Genomic DNA, 22,911 nt, shown 5'->3' with positions numbered 1-22,911 from the left:
GCATGCAGAAAATCAGAAAGTGGTAGTGGTGGAGACCAGAAGCCTTGTACTTAATGGCGGTGAAGATGATTGAAAGGTTAACAGAATGTTGTTTGAACAAACTACATACTGATAATTTAACAAGTAATGTATTGTAAAACTCAATCACTATACAATGCTGATAATGAGGAGCAGACGTTTTGCTATTGGACATGAAAGTAGGCTGAATTTTAGTTGCTGCTGCACTTTAAGACCCATTGGAAGTTCTGACCTGTGCACATATGCTGTAGTTTGCTCACGATATTTAACCCTCTGATGATCTGCTTTGTGCTACCCAGTATTAATGGAAGTCTCTTAGCGCATGGCTAGCCCAAATGTACGTACCCAAATACATACCCTGGAAATGTTAGATAGTTTAATATTTGGCATAACCCACTGATGTTAAGAGCTATTACAACCAAGTCTGAAGAGGTGAGTAAATTAATATCCTCTCACTCTTGAGGTTGGCACAGCCGAGTTTGAATTTTTGAACAAATGTATTTTTTTTTCACAATTGACCATGCACTTGAACAAAAAGAAAACAAGCAAGTGCATGGTCAATTGGGGGAAAAAAATACATTTGTTCAAAAATTCAAACTCGGCTGTGCCAACCTCAAGAGTGAGAGGATACTAATTTACTCACCTCTTCAGACTTGGTTGTAATAGCTCTTAACATCAGTGGGTTATAAGTGGCAGACTGATCTCCTTGCATTAACCAAAATTAAAGAGTTAATTTATTTGTAAATTCTTTGGTAACAAAGGCTGAAGTTAGACCTAGTACAGAATAAATCCAAATGATGTGACATATATGCAAAAAAAACAACAAAACAGAGGGTGAGAAGGTTGAATTGAATAATGAAAAGCATTTCCAAAGAAGAGAGAGAGAGAGAGACTTCCGTCTTGATGTTTGGGGATATTTCTGGATGTTACACTGTGTTACTGCATTGTCTCTTTTCTGTTCCAGAATTCCCAGCTGTATCATAGTGGTTGAGATATATGAATCCTTGTTGCCTCACAGTGAGGAAAATCCCATTTCTTTCACAAAGAGTTCTGATTGCCCATTGTCACGAAACCTTTAAATCTGTGTGTTTAAATCTTTCTGTACAGATGAGTTTTAAGTTATTGTAACTGTAATCAAGATATCTCACTCCACATTTTGAAGATCCACTGTGAGCTACACATACCAGGGGATGAATGTTAAAATTCATGCATTTCATCCATTGGATAGCCCTTTCAAGATTAGACAGCTGAGCTATGTTAGTTTGATGTTCATTTCTAAATTTCTGCAAGTTTGGCATGTCTGATCTGATAACCCTCAACTCAACTTTCTTTCCTATTCCCTACCACTCTTGATTCTCTTACTGATTAAAAAAAAAAGCCTACAAGCCTAGCTTGACTCATCTTGCCACATAAGACACCCTAATAACTCTAGTGGCCAAGCAAACTGTTCCTGAACAACTTCAATTGCACAGTATTCCAGATGTGGTTTCACCAGGACCCAATGTAAAGGAAGCATAATTCCCTAATTCAATATACAATTATCCTTGCAATAAGAATGACATTCTATTTGATTTCCGGATTACTAGCTGTTCTAGATTATTAATCTTTTGTGATTTCATGCAACAACCTCCCCCTCCCCCCAACACCCCCCACCCTATGTTGAGATTGTAACGAGGTCAGCCAAGTGGACCTCCATAGAATGAGTTCCCAGATTGGGGCTGTTAACCTTGGTCCAATCAGGGAGCTGTGGTCGACAAATATATAAAAGGAGTTTCCAAGATTCTGTTCACTCTGAGAGCTTCCTTTTGAGAAAGCCAGACTAGTGTCAAGTACGATGCACGTGTAAATAAAGGGTGACTTGGTGATTGGATACTGGCCTCTGTGGAATTATTTTGATGAGAAAAATGTACGGTCCTGAAGAAATTCGTTTGTAGCAGTTGGGATAAGAAGTTTTGGGATCATGCTGTTATTTGGGAAGCTTGACTTGTTCAATCCTGCCATCAAAGACGGGCCCAATAGATGGAAAGAATGCTGTACTTTTTCCTGACAAATGACATTGGGGCAAAATAAAAGCAATGAGTAATTCTCCTGACAACTTGTGAACCTGCAGTTTTTTCAGTTATGAGGAGCCTAACATTTCCTGAGGCACCAGATACTAAAACATTTTCAGAGTTGACAGATTTAGTTAAGGAATAATACAACCCCAAGCCTATTCTACTTTCGAGATGATATTGTTTTTTTTCCTGGCAATTTGAGAACCAAGGGAAAATGTGGCAAATGGAGCATATGAGGTACAGGGTGGGAAAGGATACCTTCGCCAGTCTGACTGAGCTTGGGAAGCACCACTTGAATGAAGGCAATTGCATATCTTCACTCAGGACATATCCTGGACAGAGGGACTCGAGGTCAGCCCATGGCAAAACCCCAAAACAAAGACAAGCCTCAGCCAAATGGTTAACACATCCCTCAGGATCTAGGATGACAAGCCATTGTAGTTGCTGCTGCTATGTGGACTCCAGAGAGCAAAAGGGTCCCATTAAGCCTGAGTTGAGTAAAATAACTCATAAGCCAGTGTCCAGGAGAGTGCGTACCCTGGAAAGATGACCTACATCTGGCTTATAACAGTTTGAGTAAATGGTAATCTAGTTCTAATGGAGGTTGATTCTGGTGAGGTTTATACAGTGATTGCTGAACCAATTTTGAACAAAATTCCTCTGGACTCCAACCCTTACGTTTGCTGCTAGACTGGGAGTCTGTTGTGGGGAATGATTCCAGTCTTACATGAGAAGCAGCTGCTTGCCTTGCCACTGATGGGGTGAAATTGGTTGAGCAAGATTCACCTGGATTGGCTCAACGTTTTTTTTATTAGAAAATAGCTGCCAGAGTGAAGTTCAGATTAAATACCTGGAGGTTTTTTGGAAGGTCTAGAGTTCATCAGAGGAGCTAAGGCCACCTTACATGCTGACCAGGAGCAATTCTATGATTTTGCAAGGCCCACCCACTGCTATTTGCCTTATGGGCAAAAGTAGATGCAGAAATCAGGAGGCTCGAAAGAGATGGAATCACAACCAGAATTGTAACCTTTCTTGTCTGGGTGAGACCAGATCACAATAGATGATAGCATATTGCTTTGGGGAATTGGAGTGACTGGCCTGAACAGAGGTTACTGCCAGATACGGGCTGGGTCATCCACAGGTTCCCGAAATGAAGGTGTTGGTTAGAAGTTATGTCTGGTGCCCAGTGTTGGATGGAGACAAAGCCACGTAGATGGGCCAGTGCTCAGAGTGCCAGCAAGGGCAAACATTACCATCAGCAGCTCCCCTACATTTGTGGGAATGGCCGGGTAACTGAGTTCAAGGTTTACATGTCGACTGTTCCAGCCCTTTCACGGGTTCAACATATCTAGTGATTGTGGATGCCAACTCAAAAATGGTCAGATGTGCATAGTTTATTTGTCAAATATGGGGATGATGATAGAAAAGCTGCAAGCATCTTTTGCAATACATGGGCTCCTGGAAGTGTTGGTCACAGACAATGGACCATCATTTAACAGCAGGGAATTTGAGTATTTCCTAAATTCAAAGGCATTTGGTATATAAGGACAGCTGTGTTACCATTCATCATCCAATGGTTTGGTGGAAAGAGCAGACCAAACCTTAATGGGAGGCTTAAAGAAACAGCCAACAGTTTCACTCAGTAACAACTATCCTGGTTCCTATTTGATTATCAGGCCACAGGGATAGCTTGGGCAGAGTTGCTCATGAGGAGAATATTCCAAACCAGGTAAAATCTGATTTTTCTGAACCCAGAGTGTCAAGGGTGAAATGGTATCAGGAACATCAGTCCTGGACACAATACTCCTGTAAGTGAGAGAGACAGCTTATTTCAGGAGATGAAGTTTGGTGCTGAAACCACGGAAGTGCCCCTGCAAGGGTTAAGAGACATGGCTGACTTGAGATCAGGCCTCATGACATGCCATGTTCAGGTAGGAGAGACAGTCCTGAAGAAGCACATGGACCACACGAAAGCTGCAGACCCGCAGCCGGGGCAGGAGTGAAACATACCCGGTCCCTCAGAACAGCCAGCATTGGCTGTCAGAACCTGCAGGTTCGCTCTCTCTCTCTCCATCTGGCAGTGAAGAAGCCATGGAGTCTGAGATGGACATGGCAGATTTCGCAGCCTCAATGCCTTTCCAGCTTGAAGAAGAAGAGGATTCTCTTCTGGAACTCTCTGGGTGGAAGAGGTGGGCTGTAGTCCAGGACAAGCTGCTTGAATCTGATGCTGAATTGGAGGAACGGATCTGGTGTGAAAATGCCCCAGGAAACTCTACAAGAAAAAGAGCTGTCCCATGTCCCTGGATTTAGAGGGGGAGAGTTTCAGTGATCGGAATGAGGAAGGCTAGATGTACCTTTTAAGAATATGAGTTCTAGGTTCTGTTAACCTGGCCCTAACACGGAGCCCTGGCTGACATATAAACAGGAGTGTCAGAGGTTCTGTTCATTCTGAGACCTTGCTCTGAGGAAGCTGGACTAGTGTCAAGTACTATGCCATTGCAAATAAAGGGTGACTTGGTAACGGAATACCAGCCTCTGTGGAGTTATTTCACTGTCCTTTATGTTTTAAGGGTAGGGGTGATATCCTGTAGTCAACAAGGTCAGTCCACAATAAAATATCTTTTTCCAGCCATTGACGGGCTTGGGGCTACATCCATTGTTACTAGGTGCAGAACAACATGGTCTGTGAACACATTTAAGCCAATTACACCACCATACATTCTCCTTTGTGCCTTTTTATCAGCACACCAGAAGTTGCTTTCTCACAGAACATTGTTGGTTTCCCCACTTGCAATGACAGTGAGCACCCAGTGTCTCAAACAATGCTATTTCTCTTTGTGTGACCTGTCAATTGTCACCATTTCTTTGAAAACAAACTCCTGAGCAAGCTATCCCATCATGCTTCAGCAGATACAAAAGCTACCGTTATAGGCTTGGATTTTCTGTGGAATGGCTAAGCCAATTTTCTTTTAAATGGCCTGTTTTTCCACTGGAGGCAATTGTTTCCCATGATTCCCATCTGGATCCCTTTTAAGAGTTAAATAGAGTTCTGGTTTCTCTGACTGGCTCCACTTTTCCCTTCAGTCTGTCTCATGGGGTACTTGCCTTTCACGAATCATCTCTGTTCTGTGAAAGTTTCCAGGCTTCAGGCTACCAGAGTTTATGTCGAGAGTGTGGGGAGATCACAGTCGAGTCCTTACTTTCTCCTATCAGAGTTTATGTGTCTATGTTAAGTTACATTCACCAACCGTGGTCACTACCTGCCTGGTTTTCTGTTCAATTACATGAAGTTTGATAAAGGGAAGGAATTTTTTTTTTGAATTCTTTGAGGAGAATAATTTCTCAGAGTTTCCTGCAACAGTCAGGGAGAGGATGAATAAGTTGGAGCTGTTTTCCCTGGAGCATCAGAGGCTGAGGGGTGAGCTTATAGAGGTTATAAAATCACGAGGGGCATGGATAGGATAAGTAGACAACGTTTTAAGGTGAGAGGGGAAAGACTTAAAAGGAGCAACTTATTCACGCAGAGGGTGGTACGTTTATGGAATGAACTGCCAGAAGAAGTGGTGGTAGCTGGTACAATTGCAACATTTAAAAGGCATCCGGATGGATATACGAATAGGAAATGTTTAGAGGGTTATGGGCCAAGTGCTGGCAAATGGGACTAGGTTATGTTAAGATATCTGGTCGGCATGGGCAAGTTGGACCAAAGGATCTATTTCCATGGTGTGCACCTCTACGACTTAAGTGACCTTGGTTTGAAGCACTTGAAGCCAATAATCAAAGACCGCTGCTTAAGCTGTTCAAAATCAATCGACGTTTGATAGGGCATTTGTTAGGGCATGGGATATCTGATCACATGCCTCTGGTACCAGTTTGCATGCACTTAAAATAACATTTCTTGCTATCTTTGTAATTTCAGCAGGTAACCGGGATCAATCTTTATGACCTTTGTTTCAGCAAGACTCATCTGCCTTCTGGCCACTGCCTTTCCAAACTTTCAAAAGAAATTAAGAAAGCCTGTACTTCTTCCTCATCAACTTTAGAGACTAAATGGGTAACCATGAATAACCTAGCACTCATTGTTAAGCTAAAGGTAGTCCCCTCACCATGGTTACGTGCCAGTGAAATTGTGCCTGTGCGATTCAAACACCTCCAATTCCATTTGCTGCCGTTCCTTTTGGAACACTTGCATTCTGTCTCTTCCTGCCTTTTGCTGTCTCCCTCTCATTCCTGGAATTTTCTTTCTTCTTTATTTCTGTTGGAATCCAAGTTAATCTCTGGGCTCCAATTTTTCTTTCTCTAAGTCTAGCTTGCATTCCACTTTCTTCAGATGCTAAATCAAATTGGCTACAAAGTTTAAAAATTTCAGTTTGCCTTGTAATTGGCCAGAATTTTAACTCCTGCTGGCTAACAGCATTCTTTGAGTATTCAAGGGATAGAGACCTTAAGGTATCCAAAGTTACCCTTACTCTTGTTTAAAAATGCATCAGCTTTGAACAGTCGATATTTAGCTCTTTAGTATCCTGTCACCGCATAACATAAGAAACCTGTTTGTTTTAAGATTGTCTGTCTGGTGATTAATTTAGTTCCCATTTCCAATTGCACTCATTTGTAGATTCCAATTCCATCTATAATCTCCCAAATATCTGTTATCACCAGGTCCAGAGGAGCAGATAAGTTCCTCACTTCTCATTCTGGAGTTTGGTTTTACAGAGTTTTAAATTTTAAGTGTATGTGTTTATTTTCTTCCCACAAGATAAAGATTAATAAACTGAGTTTTGTGTCAACATGAAGCAGGATCTCTACCGTCTTCCACACAATTGGCACTGCCCCCAGTCACACCCAGCTACCTCCACACCCTTCCTGACCCAACAAGGGCCCCCACATCACCTAATCCTAAAGTGATGCAACTCCACCAGCTCCCCAACCTGACCTGACTATCCCCAGATGATAACCTCTGAAGCGTCTTACTAATGTGTCTAGCCAGACTTCACTTTCTTCCCAACCAGTCCTGTCATCCAACTAACTACCTTCTCCCTTACCTGATCCCCATTTTGCCCCTTGACCTGATTTATCCCTTTAACCCACATTTCCTGATCTGGGTCTGTGTGTTAAATACCCACCACCCCAACATTCAAAGACATTTTTGACAGGTACACTGCAACCTGCTGATGTGCAAAACTCTACCTTCTGTCTGTCAGCTAAACATATAAAATGCAACAGAGCTTTCAGTATTCCTGTCAACCTCTTGAGTATTCTGACTTTTTTTTTGTTTAGTATGAATTTACTGGATTGAATTTCCAAAATCATTTTAAGGAAAAGCCTTGTAAGTATTCAAAACAGGAGATTTCATTTTATGTGTCCGGCTGTTTTCAAACTAAAACTTGGAAAGGGCCATGTGTTAAAGCAGCATGAATTGGGATGGACATAATTGAAACTTTGGGGCCAGATGAGATACATCTAAAGGTATTAAAGAAAGCGAGGGTGAAAATTGAATGGGCATTGGTCACATTCTCTCAATCCTCCCTAGACTCCGGGTGGACTGGAGAATTGCAGACATTATTCTCACTTTCAAAAAAACTGTAAGGATAAGCCCAACAATTATTGGTCAGTCAGTTTAATTCAGTGGTGAGGAAGCTTCTGGGAAATATTATTTGGAGTAGAATTAGGAGTCACATGGACAAAGATGGAATGTTTAGAAACAGTCAACATGGACTGTAATGGGGAACTCAACGGCTTTGCAAATTAAAAATAGGGTTTCTAATTTTGGTGCCTTTCACTGGAAACACTTGGTTTAAAAAGAAAGCAATAACTTTTGTGATATTCAGGTTAAACCTTTCATTTGAAAGCAAGCATCAGAATTCTGTTTCCCTTTGCATTAACTCTTTCTTTACCATTTTAAATTGGCAGCTTCTGAATCTTATTCAGATGTGGTATTTCTGGTTGATGGATCTCGACATGTGGGACGAGGAAGATTCCATTACATACGGAACTTCATCACAAAGGTTGTTCAACAATTAAATGTTGCGGGAAATAAATACAGGATTGGACTCGCTCAGTTCAGTGGTGATGCACGAACAGAATTCTTACTGAAGAGATATCAGACAAAACAGGAGGTGTTGGATCACTTACGAACGACTTATAAATTCAAGGGTGGATCAGTATTGAAAACAGGACGTGCCATTCAACACATAGACAGAGTGTTCTTCACAGAATCTGCTGGAAGCCGAAAGAATGCAGGAATTCCTCAGTTTGCGATAATAATTACTGCTGCGTCTTCCGACGATGATGTTGAAGCAGCTGCCAAAGCTTTGAAAAAGACTGGTGTGAAAGTTATTTCCATTGGTATAGGGACAGAAGAGCGAGAGGATCTAGGAGAAATGGCCTATATAAAAAACAACGTATTTATGATGCAAGTTAACAACTTTAATGAACTCGTGCAGTCTGCCACTGGACTGTCCACTACCATCAAAACAATGACACAGAAAGCATTTGTACATGAAGAACTCAAAGCCCCGGCAGGTAATGTTCATTTTCTTTTTCAGATCAGAATTTATTCTGGAAGGCAGAAATGCTTTTATTTTGATTTTGTCTAATTGTGAAGGGCATTCTAATTCACTGAGATGGGAAGTCCCACTATCCATGGTTAACTAAAACAAAAGATAGTATCAGACTCAGAGAAAAAGCATGGAATTTCACAAAGATGCTGAAAGGTGAGCTGACTGGATACAATATAAAACAAAGCAAAGAATGAAATAAAAAAATTAAGGAGGAATACATTAGAGTATGAGTGGCAACAAGTTAATAATATAAAAACAAATATTACGCTTTTCTGTGGGAACTTAGGAAGTGTAGGTAATTGCCAGTCAGTAGAGGAGCTCCTGAAAATGCTGGTGCTATGGGTGGAATTGGAAGCTTGTTGGAGGTTGGGTGCAAGTGTACATTGCAACTAAGTACAGTGAAGAAGTGATATGTGCTGATCAGTATTGTTCTGATAGCATTGTTTTATTTTCCCAACCTCACAAATCTATGAGCTGCAGCTGAACACCTTTTTTGCTTCCAGCACTCACGTTTGGAATTCAAGAGACCTAAAGCAAAACTCTTGTCAAGTCCCCGAAGAATTTTGTGTGTTTCAAAGGGACCACCTCTCATTCATCTACACCCCAGGGAACAAAGGCCTGATCTATTCAATCTCTCCTCACTTGCAATTTCTTCATCCCAGCAACTAGTTCAATGTTTTTTTTTGTTGGATTTCCCTTTTGCAAGTATGACTTTCTTTAGGCACGAAGACCAACGTGGCACACAGTACTCCAGATGTGGATTTACTAATGCCCTGTATAACTTTAGTAAGATCTCTTTACCTTTGAAGTCCAATCATTTCCTAACAAAAGTTAATGTGGGAAATGGGAGGAGGAGTCAGTGTTAAGCGCCTCAAGCCTGTCCACCATCCACTGAAGTCATGACTGATCGTCACCCTCAACACTATTTTCCTGCATTCTCCCATATCTCTTGATTTTTAAAAATATGCAGAAAACTACCAACCTTAATCATGCTTAATGTTTGAGTCTCCATATCCTGCTCGGCAGAGAGTTCCAAACAGCCAATAGCCTCTGAATGAAGAGATTCCTGCTCCTTTCAGTTCTGTTTTGGCTGAGATTCCTAGACCTTTTACCCAGGGGGAGCATCCACTCTGCAGCTGCCCTTCTGAGCTCTGGAAGCATTTTGAAAATTTGAATGAGACTACCTCTCATTCTTTGAAACGCCAGAGAATATGACCAAATCTATTTAATCTTTCTGTGTAGAACATTATCTCCAACATAGAAAAGTGAACATTTATTGCACGATTTTTATGTTAAGAGTAAATTATAAATTTTTGTTGATAAAGAGATCAAAACTGCACTTGATACACTAGATATGATTGCACCAAGGCTTTAACAAATAGCAATAATGTATCTTAAATGCTATATCCAAATTCTCCAGTAATAAAGGTTCAACAAACAATTTCCATTCCTAATTACGAACTGGATGTACAAGTTCACTTTCTATGTTTAACATACTAGGACATCCAAGTACATCTGAATACCGTTCCAGCTCTATTTAAGGCCGGGATTTGCTTCTCAAATGACTGGGTTTAAGAACAGGAACATGCCCTCAGCTTTCACAAAATTTACCCGGACTGTGCTTTTACAATGTTTCCTTATTTATTTTCAGTGTGCCAAACTGCTTCAGTTGCTGATGTTGCTTTTCTGGTGGATGAATCAAGCAGCGTTGGGGAAGCAAACTTTGAATTGATCCGCAATTTTCTCCATAATTTTATCAAGGTACTTGATATTGGTTCAGAAAAGGTGCGAGTTGGTTTGGTTCAGTACAGCAATACCCCAACAGCATACGTTCACTTCAAGACACATCAAGACAAGGAAGAAATTCTCAAGCACATTGCAAATACGCCTTACAGGGGTGGATCTGCAAACATGGGAGCTGCTGTTAGCTTCCTCAAAGACAATTACTTTCAGCCACGTGCTAGCGGCAGAAAAACACCAGGGATTCCTCAAATTGCGATTGTGATTACCAATGGAAACTCCAATGATGATGTCAAGAGTTCAGCTGCTGCCCTGCGACGTCTTGGTGTTACTGTATATGCTTTGGGAACTAAAAGTACTAGTTTCAATCAGCTGGCAGAAATTGCCTCATATCCTCCAGAAAGTTTTGTCTCTCACCTAGAAAATTTTGAAAATTTGACATTGATTCAAAAAATTCTCCAGAAGAAAATTTGTGTTGAGATTGTCAAAACTACTGAAGTAGTGCCTCAACAACTAATTCACCTTTACCAAGGTAAGAAGAATTAGTTTTCGGAATTCCGAGTAGACAGTGTTTTTAAATGGACAAGCATATTTTTAGTTGATTTTCAAAAGAATTTAGTGATGCTCTATGTATTAAACACAACTATTTATAGAATATTAATGAACTTTTGGGATTAAATAAGAAACTGTATTCAGCTAAAAGCATCAGAGTGAAAGATTGATTCCAAACATGGAATCGCAGAAGTGTTACGGGATAAAAGGAGGCCATTCAGTCAATTCTGTTTGCAACATCTTGTTAAGTGAGCATTATTACCGAATGTTAAGCTCCTGCCTTTTCCTCATACTCTTCAATTGTTTACTATAACTGAGGGCTACGATGTCACCAGAAGTTAGCCTAAATAATATTTGTACTTTTTTAGGCCTACTGTTTCTGCAACCCTTCTGTCAGAGTTGTGAGTTATTGGAAGAACTCCCTTTTGAAACTAGACCTGATAAGTTATGTGCTAGAGAACATTGATGCTGGAGAGGAGTAGCCAGTAGCCTGCTGTTGGGATCACTGCTACTGTTAAGTTGCATAAATGAGCAGGGTGTAGAAATTCCATGCGGAGTCTTCAAATTTGCAAATGGCATCAAAGTAGCAGTCAAAGAGTCCTGAAGAAGGGTTCCATCTGAAACGTCAACTTCTCCACCTCCTGATGCTGCCTGGCTTGCTGTGTTCTTCCAGCTTCCTGCCTGTCCACATCAAAGTAGCAGTAACAAAGCAGTTAATTTGGGGAATGGCCCAGTTAAAGTGTAATATTGTGGAGTGATATGAAATGATATTTAATTTAGAATTTAAAGTATTTTACACCTGTATTGAAGTAGGCAGCAAAAAAACTTAAGAGTGGTTTTGAAATAGCTTAGTAAAGCTAATAAAAAGGAGACTTGGACTTGATGCTGACCATATGTAACCATGCAGAAATCAAACCAGATCAATAAATGTAATAATGTGCTGAATTGCGTGAGTTAAACTTGCAGAATAATAGCCAGAGGTAGTTATAATAATCCAACTTAAAAGCACTCGATACCTTGAATGAAGTGATCAGCCTTGGTCATAGAGGCACATGGAAGATGTTCATGAACAGGAAGTTTTGCAGAGAAGAGGTAATCCCTAGATTATGAAGGAAGTTTGGAAATATTTCTTTCAGGCTAGAAAGGAGGTGTCTGAGAGGTGATCATAGGTTAAAATACTTGGTTCGGATTTCCATCAGTTGCTTTTTTTTTCTCCTCAGGTTGCAAGGATACTGAAGAAGCTGACATCTATTTCCTGATTGATGGATCAGGTAATCTAAATTCTGATGATTTCAAAGACATAAAAGATTTCATGCTTGATATAGTCCGCATGTTCCGTATTGGCAAGGACAAAGTACGGGTTGGCGTTGTCCAATATGGATCTACCACACAGACAGAATTTGAGCTTGCCACATATATAAGGAAAGAACAGGTTGAAGAAGCAATTGGAAAAATCAGATTGATCGGAGGAAGTGTCTCCAAGTCAGGTCAAGCATTGGCACGTATGAAGGACCTCTTCAATGAAGCAGATAAAACTCGTAAAAATCGAGTACGCCGCTTCCTGATTGTTGTTACAGATGGAAAGTCACAAGATGATGTCTTAATGCCAGCTTCAGAACTAAGGCAAAGGGGAGTCGATGTTTATGCTGTTGGTGTGGCTAAAGCTGAACGTAATGAACTTCAACAGATTGGAGGTGCCCTGGAAAGAGTCTTTCACTCGGCAAACTATGATGCTTTGAAAGATATAAAACATCATGTTATACGGGATATGTGTGCAAAAGAAGGTAAGTGCGTATGATTCTACAAAGGATGAATAGGTGTAGGCTAAATGTATGGGGTGGTGACAAAGACTCCTTTAAGCCTGCTCTGCCATTTAATAAAATAATGGCTCATTTGATGTTATCCTCAATTCCACATGCCTGCATATCCCCAGTAATCTGACATCCTGTTTGTAATAACAAATTTGTCTACTTCTGCCTTAAAAAATATTTAAAGATTCTGTAAAGATTCTGAAAGTGCCTTTCAAGGAAGAGAATTCCAAAGACAAATTGTTACTGTTTTTGGTGAAGTGACAAAACGTGCAAAGATTTCTGTTTTAATACTGTCGAGGATATTGGAGACATGTAACGATTGGTTTTCCTTGGTTCCTGTCCCTAGGGGAAATGCATTTAAACAGCATTGAATTTACCTCAACCTGCATCTTTAATGCTGTTGATGGGAGGCCTTAGTTCAGGTCTAGAAAGCAAAATGTTCAACATGGAAATGAAATGCCATGATATTTTGATTCAACCGAAATGTGGTGACAACGAGGGCTGCTTGTGACTGAGAACCAGTTCAAACTAAAGAGCCCAGCAACCTTTTTGTTATACTTTACCCCAGAGATACCATAGACCTAAACTGGGAGTGAGGACCTAAAATCTGGAATTAGAATGTTGTCAGGAGTAATCATTTTATGCATGCCTTCGGCCCAACAAGTCCACACTGACCCACTGAAGCGCAACCCACCCCCCTCTGTTTACCCCTGCACCTAACACTACGGGCAATTTAGCGTGGCCAATTCACCTAACCTGCACATTTTTGAACTGTGGGAGGAAACCGGAGTATCCAGAGGTAACCCATGCAGAATGTGCAAACTCCACACAGTCAGTTGCCTAAGGCAGGAATTGAACCTGGGTCTCTGGCGCTATGAGGCAGCAGTGCTAACCACTGTGCCACCCTGCCGCCCACAAAGTAACATAACAACAAAATGGCTTCAGGCTGCAAATTAATACTATCTTGAAAATGGTTTCTCACCCTGCTAAAGGTTGCATTCCTGCCTTGCTGAGCTAACTGAATAAAAAATAAAGCAGACAATGGAGTCTTCACAGCATGGAATTAACTAAGCTTGGAGAGGGTGGATGCTAGGAAATTGTTTCTGTTAGGTGAGGAGACTAGGACCCGTGGACACAGCCTTAGAATTAGAGGGGGTAAATTCAGAACAGAAATGTGGAGACATTTCTTCAGCCAGAGAGTGGTGGGCCTGTGGAATTCATTGCCGCAGAGTGCAGTGGAGGCTGGGACGCTAAATGTCTTCAAGGCAGAGATTGATAAATTCTTGATGTCACAAGGAATTAAGGGCTACGGGGAGAATGCTGGTAAGTGGAGTTGAAATGCCCATCAGCCATAATTGAATGGTGGTGTGGACTCGATGGGCCTAATGGCCTTACTTCCGCTCCTATGTCTTATGGTCTTAAGCTAGATAGGACATTTCTAACTGTTTCAGTTAACTTTGAAATACAGGTGGAAAGAGATAAATGTGTAGTAAACAACTTTATTTTCCAGAAAATATCATTGGGTTAACCTGCTGTCCATTATGTCATTTTATTACATTTCATTGGCTTCATTCTGTAATTAACGGTCTAGTATTTCTTAAGAAACATATAAAAAATGCCTTTGTTCTAAGTTTGCACAGTTTTTCCAGGGAACACAGAAGCTTTTAACTTCTGTGTTGCAAGCTCCTGTGTTGCTGGACAAACTTGTGCTCGGCATCATAATAAACTGTGAAATCTTGCTGAAGCAGACCGTATTCCTGTTGATTATTTGACCAATCGTGGAACCGAGAGACCCCTCCCGGGGGTCAAGATCTTCAGGAGAATGGCAAGCCACAGCAACCTGTTTTTCTGAAGGATGAGGAATCCCATTCAGAAGCTGAGGTCCAAAACCTAGAAATATCTTATTTTGTCTCGTTTCCTGCTCAGTGATTATTGTGGAAGGTTGCCCAGGTCAGTCGTCTTCCTTCCAGTGAAACCTTTCCGACCCTGGGGTCAACATAAAAAGGATAGTAATCTTGTGAAGCAGACCACCGCCTCCTGTATCTGAGGAAAATTTCAAGATAAAGAATCAGAAAAGAAATCTGTAATAAGAATAGAAGGTGCTGGAAATGCTCAGCAGGTCTAGTAGCATCTGTGGAGAGAGACACGGAGCTATGGTGTTGAGATAAATATGATTACTGCTCAGTCACCTTTTTCATGAAAACGTTAACACACAGGAGCTGAGGGAATGGGATACACCAGTGCGTGGAAATCTGGCTGCACTGCTGCCAGTTTCAACAAAGATAAGACCTGCTGTGCAGCAACAAGGTCAGCAGTAACGTGAGCAAATGGTGACCTTTCCGACCACTTTTGAACAAAGTTTGTCGTTTTACATTAAGAACAGAGATCAGTGCAGCACAGGAACGGGCCCTTCAGCTCACAATGTTGTGCTGAACACAATGCCAAATTATACTCATCCCTTCTGCACGCACGAGGTGCATATCCCTCCATATCTTGCATATCTGTGTTCTCATCTGAAAGTCCCTGAAATGCCCCTATCGCATCTGCCTCTACCAACACCTCTGGCAGTACGTTCCAGACTCCTACCACACTCTGTGTAAAAAAACTTTCCCCTCACATTTCCTTTGAATGTTGCCCCTCTCACATAAAGGCATGCCCCCTAATATTGGACATTTCAACTTTGGGAAAAAGATTCTAAACATCAACCCTATCAAAGCATCTCATTATTTTATAGACTTCTTTTATGTCTCTCCACAGCCACTGCCGCTCCAGAGAAAACAACCCTGTTTTTTATAGCCTCCCCTTATAGCTCTTACCCTCTAATCCAGGCAGAATCCTGGTTAACCTCTTCTGCAGCCTCTCCAAAGCCTCCACATGCTTCCAGAAATGTGGTGACCAGAACTGAACACAATACTTTAGGTGTGGCTTAACCAAAGTCTTATAAAGCTGCAATATGATATCCTGACTCTTGTACTCAGTTCCCCGACCAATAAAAGCAAGCATGCTGTACATCTTCTTTACCACCCAAAGTACTTGCTTGGCCACTTTCAGGGAGCTATGGACTTAAACCTCAAGATCCATCTGTACATCAATGCTGTTCAGGGGTCTGCCATTAATTGTATATTTTTCCTTAACATTTTGATCTTCCAAAGTGTAGCACCTCACACTTACCTGGATCAAGCTCCACCTGCCATTTCTTTGCCCATACCTGCAACTGATCTATATCCGGCTGTATCTTTTGACAACCTTCTACACTATCCACAACTCCATCGATCTTTGTATCATCTACAAACTTACTAACCCCATCCGTTCACATTTTCATCCAAGTCATTTATATAAATCACAATGAGCAGAGGTCCCAGTATGCACCTGTGTGGAACACCACTAGACACGATCCTCTGCCTTCCACCATTACTCTCTGCCTTCTATGAGCAAGCCAATTCTGAATCCACGTGGCCAAGTCACCATGGATCCCATGCATCGTAATCTTCCGGATGAGCCTACCATGAGGTTCCTTGTCAAAAGCCTTACTAAAATCCATGTAAACAACACCCATATCCCCACCCCCATCAAGCACCTTTGTCACCGCCTAGAAAAATTCAATCAAGTCAGTAAGACATGGGAAGGTTGAGTAACTGAAAATAACTTGATGCCAAATGACAACATTGCAAACGTATTTTTGCTTTATTTTCCTCTAGCCTGCAGTAAATTGGAAGTGGCGGACATCATTTTTCTGATCGATGGTTCAAGAAGTATATGGATTGTAGACTTTAACAAAATGAAAAAGTTTATAGAAACCTTAATCAACTCAACTGAAGTTGGAGAGACCAGAGTCCAAGTTGGTTTGATACAGTTCAGCTCACAGACAAGGTTGGAATTCCAACTCGATCAATATCATGACAAAGCAGAGCTTCTGAAAGCTCTTCGCAACATTCAGCAGCTGGATGAACAGACACGTACAGGCCATGCATTGACCTATACAGCTGAATACTTTGATAGCTCAAAAGGGGGTCGCCCAAATGAGCGACAGTACCTTATTGTGATTACAGATGGAGAGGCGGAGGATCAGGTGTATGCACCTGCCAAAGCCATCAGGGACAAAGGGGTTACAATTTTTGCTATCGGAATCATCAACGCTAATAACACTCAGCTTGTGGAGATTGCAGGATCCCAAGATAAAGTTTATCATGTGGAAAACTTTGATGCCCTGAAAGACCTGGATAAATTGATATCATTCGAAGTGTGCAGTCCATTTGAAGGTGAGTTTCTGAAGCTTCCAAAATACTTTGAAAATTAGTAGAATGATTTCACAGCGGGAGAAACTTTTCAAATATGGGATGGTGGTGAAAGTCTCATTCACTGGTGTCAAATACTGGAAAGTCATTGGTGCTTTGTTGGTGAAGAAAATTTCTGCACTGTTTTGTCAGACAGCAGTGTCAGTCATTGAGGACAGACTCTGAAACCTTGGCTCAATGTGTCTCAAGTTGGAATTTTTACTGCTTTTTTCTCCTCCATTCCTTAAGATGGTCATATTTGTTGACTTATCATTCCTTTAGACCTCCTGCCCATCCAGTAAGTCACCCAAGCTTCCACTCTTCATAGGTGAGTGCTCACAGTTGGTCCTTATCCTGTTCTGGACCATTAACATTACATGCTGTCTTTGAAAAGGTTGAGGGTAAGGTAGCGATAATGTGGTGTGACTACATCAGTGGGAGAAAGCAAGGGAAGGAAATTAAAAATAAAAGCAAGTTACTGTGGATATGAGGTGTGGGATGTGTTAGGGTTAGGATTAGAAGGTAACACTGGCCGGATTAATCCTCTGCCTTACCTCCACAGACTGCTGCAGTCCTGCAGCTACATGGCTAACCTTTCATTGCTAATAAACTTACCAAGTGTCACTGATACAGTTCGTAAATCCCCCACCTTCCAGTCTCTGTTACAGGAAAGATGTTGTGAAACTTGAAAGGGTTCAATAAAGATTTATAAGGATAATGCTGAGTTTGGAGGGTTTGAGTTTTAGAGTGAGGCTGAATAGGCTGGGGCTATTTTCCCGGGAGCATCAGAGGCTGAGAATTGACATTATAGAGGTTTATAAAATCATGAGGGGCATGGATAGGATGAATAGACTAGGTCTTTTCCCTGGGGTGGTGGAGTCCAGAACTAGAGGGCATAGGTTTAGGGTGAGAGGGGAAAGATTTAAAAGGGAAACAGAGGGTGGTGCATGCTTGGAAAGAGCTGCGTGGAAGTGGTGGAGGCTAGTACAGTTGCAACATTTAAAAGCCATCTGGATGGGTGTATGAATAGGAAAGGTTTGGAAGGATAAGGGCCAAATGCTGGTAATTGAGACTTGATTAATTTTGGATATCTGGTTGGCATGGACCAGTTGGATTGAAGGCTCTGCTGTCCTTCTCTATGACTCTGCTTACGGGGTACACTGAATCAAACTTTCCCTATGCCATTCACTGGTGCCAGGCAATGTGTTAGAAATAATCAGGGCAGAAAGATCTTTTCCTCTAAAAATTGATTTTTAAGTTTATTTCCCTCATTATTAAATAAAATGAAAGGCAGTGTTTGGTTGATCACATTGAACACTGAAATGATGGGGGAGAAGTAAAGACTTTTCCTGAAAAATCCTGTAAAGTTTCTGTCATGAAGAAAATAAGCTATTCTCTTTTCCTCACCATTATTATCCAGTGTGTGTTTGACATAGATTCTACCAGAATTGAGAATGTCGGGGATGGTTAAAATCAGAGTTTGGGGACATGAGTGGGCTGGGTGATAAGGGGCCTGGAAACAAGAGAAGCACCAATGCCCATGAATTCTCTCCTGGGCCCCTGCTGTTAACCCTTCCCTCACTGTGGCCAGTCTCTACTGCATGCCATAAATAGACATGGTATCATCTCCGAAGTGCAGTGTCCAGAATTGAGTACCTTCTATAAGAATGGGACTCATTTACTTTCCAGCTTTCAGTCTAGACTTGAAACATTAACTCGACTTTCCTGCTTCCAGATCTGCTATGAATTTTGTCAGTGTCTGGTTTTATTTAAGATATCAAATGTTTGCCTTTGTCTTTGCTTCTACTGATTACATATTGTTGAATGTTTTTTAAACAGAGTGCAAGAGGATAGAAGTTGCAGACATTGTCTTTGTTCTGGATGGGTCAGACAGCATAAATACAGTTCAGTTTGACAGCATGAAGAACTTCCTAATGGCAGTAGTGAACCGTTCTGAAGTTGACAATAATAATGTTCGCTTTGGTGCCATTGTGTATGGAAACAACCCACAGACCGTATTCAAGCTTGATGACTTCACGAGCAAGGCTGAAATCAGAAATGCAGTTCGAGAATTGCAGAAGGAGACACGAGGATCTAGGTACACAGTGAAGGCTCTGAAACAAGCAAAGGAACTTCTGACTAAAGAGAAAGGTGGTCGAGGAGAAAGCACATCCAAAGTGCCACAGTTCATTATCCTCATTACTGATGGAATAGTCACAGATTCAGAAGACATACAGTCAATAGCCAACAAGCTCAAGCGGGACCATGTTATAGTCTATGCCATTGGTATAGCTGGTGCTGACAAAGAAGAACTTATTTCAATCACACAGTTAGCAGACAATTACTATAGTGCTCCAGATTTTGGTTATTTACCTCAGTTATCCCCGATAATTTCTCAGCTGCTGTGTAATGAGACGAAACCAGGTGAGTAGTTGGTTGTGCAAGAAGATTGTATGGAATGTGTATCTGTCAAGGAGCCCATGGGACATCAATCATATCTAGAGATTTGCATGCAGAATCCAGGTTAATGTGCTGAAATACCTGAAAGGGTCACCAAGTCACCCTTTTATGTACTAGTGCATGGTACACTAGCTGTGGCTAGCCAGCTCAGTGTCAGTGTTCAACTGAAGCGATTCGAATCTCCTGGTTATATTTTTCTTTACAGAATATTGTTCAATTTCTACAATCACTCAAATGCTGAATGTAAAAACAAACTGCATTCATGTATATAGTGCATCTATTAGTATACAGAAAGCATTTTTGTTTAAATACACATTTCTCAAAGCTGTCGGCCTACACACCGAACTGTCGGTCCACACTGAGCTATCGGCCTACACACTGAGCTGTTGGCCTACACACTGAACTATTGGCCAATACACTGAGCTGTCAGACCACACACTGAGCTGTCAGTCCACATGCAAAGGCCTGGTCCACACACGAAGGCTCAGTCCACACATGAAAGCTCAGTCTGGGGCCCACACACTGAACTAATGACACAGAAACTGGGTCTCGTCACCAAGTCACCCTTTATTTTAATACTGCATCAGTGCACCAGCTGTGGCCAGCCAACCTGGAGTCAGTGTTCAACTGGGGAGACTCTAATCTCTTGGTTATACAGTATCCCATCACCAAGTCACCCTTTATTTACTTATGCACAGAATACTATCTGTGGCCAGCCAGCTCAGAGTCAGTCCCCTGAACTGGAGAGATTCTGTTCTCCTGGTTATATTTTTATTTTTAATTGGGGCAGCAGTAGTTGTAGTGGTGATGGTGGTGCTGGTCAGTGCAGCTGAACACAGCCAAAACTAACAAAATAAAAACAATCAAGAAAGGCAATTTCTCCAGTCGAGAGAACGTTTCCTTGCAGTACATTGACTCTGGTCTGACTGGCCATAGCCAATCACCTGACCTGGATAGATTCTGTACTCCTGGTTATGTGTATTTTTCTTTGTTGTCTTTTCTTTGTTTTTCCTCTTTTAACCAAGTCACCCTGTATTTATTAGTGCACAGCACACTGGCTGTGGCCAGCTAGCTCAGATTCAGTCCCTGAACTGAGGAGATTCTCCCTTGTTTTGGCCAGCCAGCTCAGAGTCAGTCCCCTGAACTGTGGAGGTTCTGTTCTCCTGATTATATGTGTTTTTCTTGTTCTATTTTTTTCTTTCTTTTTATGGAAATATTAGGTTTGACCTGGTGCAGAGTCTTCTCCCCAGCAGCAACTCTGCTGGAGCTATCTCCACTAGAGATAGTTTGGTCTCAGTTGATGCTGTAGGCTGCTTCTTTAAACCAGCCTCCAACATTTGGACCTCTCTATCCACTGGATCATGAGTCAACGGACAGCTCCATACTGTCCTAATTTGCCAAAAGCCTTCAGACTTTCAGAAAGAATCAAATTCCCTGCTGGTAAATGATATCCATTGTCCGTTTCCAATATTTCTGGGAGTCCGTGTATCACGAACAATGCTCGCAGCTTCTCAGTCATCTACCTTGAGTTTGCCGAATGAACTTTATGCATGTACAATCCACTTTGAATGGGCGTCCACCATGATCAGGAACATTGAGCCTATGAAAGGACTGGCATAGTCTACATGCAGTCAAGTCGAGGGTTCACTGATGCAGCAATGTTGGCATCCAACCCTAGCCACCAGACACAGCAATCATCACCCAGAAGTGCACAGTGCATGATCCACCTTGGCCTCCTCCAGTGGTCCGCAGATACCAATTCAATTCACTCCATGCGATATCAAGAAACGGATGGGGCACTGGATACTGCAAAGGTTATGGGCCCTGACAACATTCTGGCCATAGTACTGAAGACTTGTGCTCCAGAACCTGCTGCTCCCCTAGCCAAGCTATTCCAATACAGTTGCAACACTAGCATCTACTTGTTCATTGACACCCAGTTTGGGTTCCGCCAGGGCCACTCAGCTCCTGACCTCATTACAGCCTTGGTTCAAACATGGACTAAAAGCTAAAAAGGTGAGATGAGAGTGACAGCCCTTGACATCAAGACTATGTTTGACTGAATATGGCATCAAGGAGCCCTAGCAAAACTGGAAACAATGGGTATCAGGGGACAAACTCTCCACTGGTTAGAGCCATGTGACACATAGAAAGATGGTTGTGGTTGTTGAACAAAGTTAAAAACACACAATCCAATAGTTTATTTGGAAGTTTAAGCTTTTGGAACTGATGAAGGAGCAGTGCTTCAAAAAGCTAGTGCTTCCAAATAAACCTGTTGGATTATAACCTGGTGTCGCGTGATTTTTAACTTTGTCCACCCCAGTCCAACACTGGCAGTGCCACATCATGGTTGTTGGAGGTCAGTCATCTCAGCTCCAGGAAGTCTCTGCAGGATAGTGTTCTAGGCCCAACCATCTTCAGCTGCTTCATCAGTAACCTTCCCCTCCATCATAGGATCTGACGTGGTGCTATTTGCCAACAATAGCACAATTTTCAACACCATTCATGACTCCTCAGACACTGAAGTAGTCCGTGTCCAAATGCAACAAGATTTGGACAGTGTCCAGGCTTGGGCTGACAAGTGACAAATAACATTCCCTCCACACAAATGCCAGACAATGACCATCATCAATAAGAGACAAACTAACCACCACCCCTTGACATTCAATGGAGTTACCATCACTGAATACCCCACGATCAATATTCTGGGAATTATCATTGACCAGAAACTCAACTGGACTCACCACATAAAGCAGTGGCTATAAGAGCAGGTCAGAAGCTAGGAATACTGTGGCGAGTAACTCGCCTCCTGACTCCCAAAATCCTGTTCACCGTCTACAAGGCACAAGTCAGGAGTCTGATGGATTAATCCCCACTTGCTTGGATGAGTGCAGCTCCAACAATACTCAAGAAGCTTGACACCATCAAGGACAAAGCAGTCCGCTTGATTGGCATTGCATCCACAAGCATCCACTCCCTCCACCACCAACGCTCAGTACCAACAGTGTGTATCATGTGCAAATGCACTGCAGAAATTCACCATAGATCCTCAGACAGCACCTTCCAAAACCACGACTACTTCCATCAAGAAGGACAAGAGCAGCAGATATATGGGAACACCAGCACCTTCAAGTTCCCCTCCAAGCCACTCACCATCCTGATTTGGAAATACATTGGTGTTCCCACTCTGACACCGGGTCCAAATCCTGGAATTCCCTCCCCAATGGCATTGTGAGTCAACCCACAATAGGTGGACTGTAGCAGTTCACTGCCACCTTCTCGAGGGCAACGGGGGACAGGCAATAAGAATGCTGACCAGCCAGTGACGCCCACATCCCACTAAAAAGTGTAAAAATAAAAAGAAATATTTCTGAGGAAGGGTCACTAAACCGAAACGTTAACTCTGAATTCTCTTCACAGCCAGACCTGCTGAGCTTTTCCA

General features: G+C 41.9%; 1 protein-coding gene across 4 annotated transcripts in view; it reads left to right on the top strand.

Annotated features, from left to right (window-relative positions):
- Nucleotides 1–22,911, top strand: part of LOC122564421 (collagen alpha-6(VI) chain) — a 156,574-nt gene that overhangs the window by 8,087 nt on the left and 125,576 nt on the right. For all 4 annotated transcript variants that reach the window (XM_087978574.1, XM_043719260.2, XM_087978575.1 and 1 more), the window contains 5 exons: nt 7,983–8,594; nt 10,284–10,904; nt 12,145–12,708; nt 16,434–16,994; nt 18,849–19,433. In XM_087978574.1, the coding sequence (XP_087834700.1) occupies nt 7,983–8,594; nt 10,284–10,904; nt 12,145–12,708; nt 16,434–16,994; nt 18,849–19,433 (2,943 nt within the window). The remainder of the gene's footprint in view (nt 1–7,982; nt 8,595–10,283; nt 10,905–12,144; nt 12,709–16,433; nt 16,995–18,848; nt 19,434–22,911) is intronic.

Source organism: Chiloscyllium plagiosum, unplaced genomic scaffold (assembly GCF_037043375.1).
Source record: "Chiloscyllium plagiosum isolate Xiang-an unplaced genomic scaffold, Cpla_swu_hap1 HiC_scaffold_34, whole genome shotgun sequence".
Lineage (NCBI taxonomy): Eukaryota > Metazoa > Chordata > Chondrichthyes > Orectolobiformes > Hemiscylliidae > Chiloscyllium > Chiloscyllium plagiosum.
This window is presented reverse-complemented; position numbering and strand designations above follow the sequence as displayed.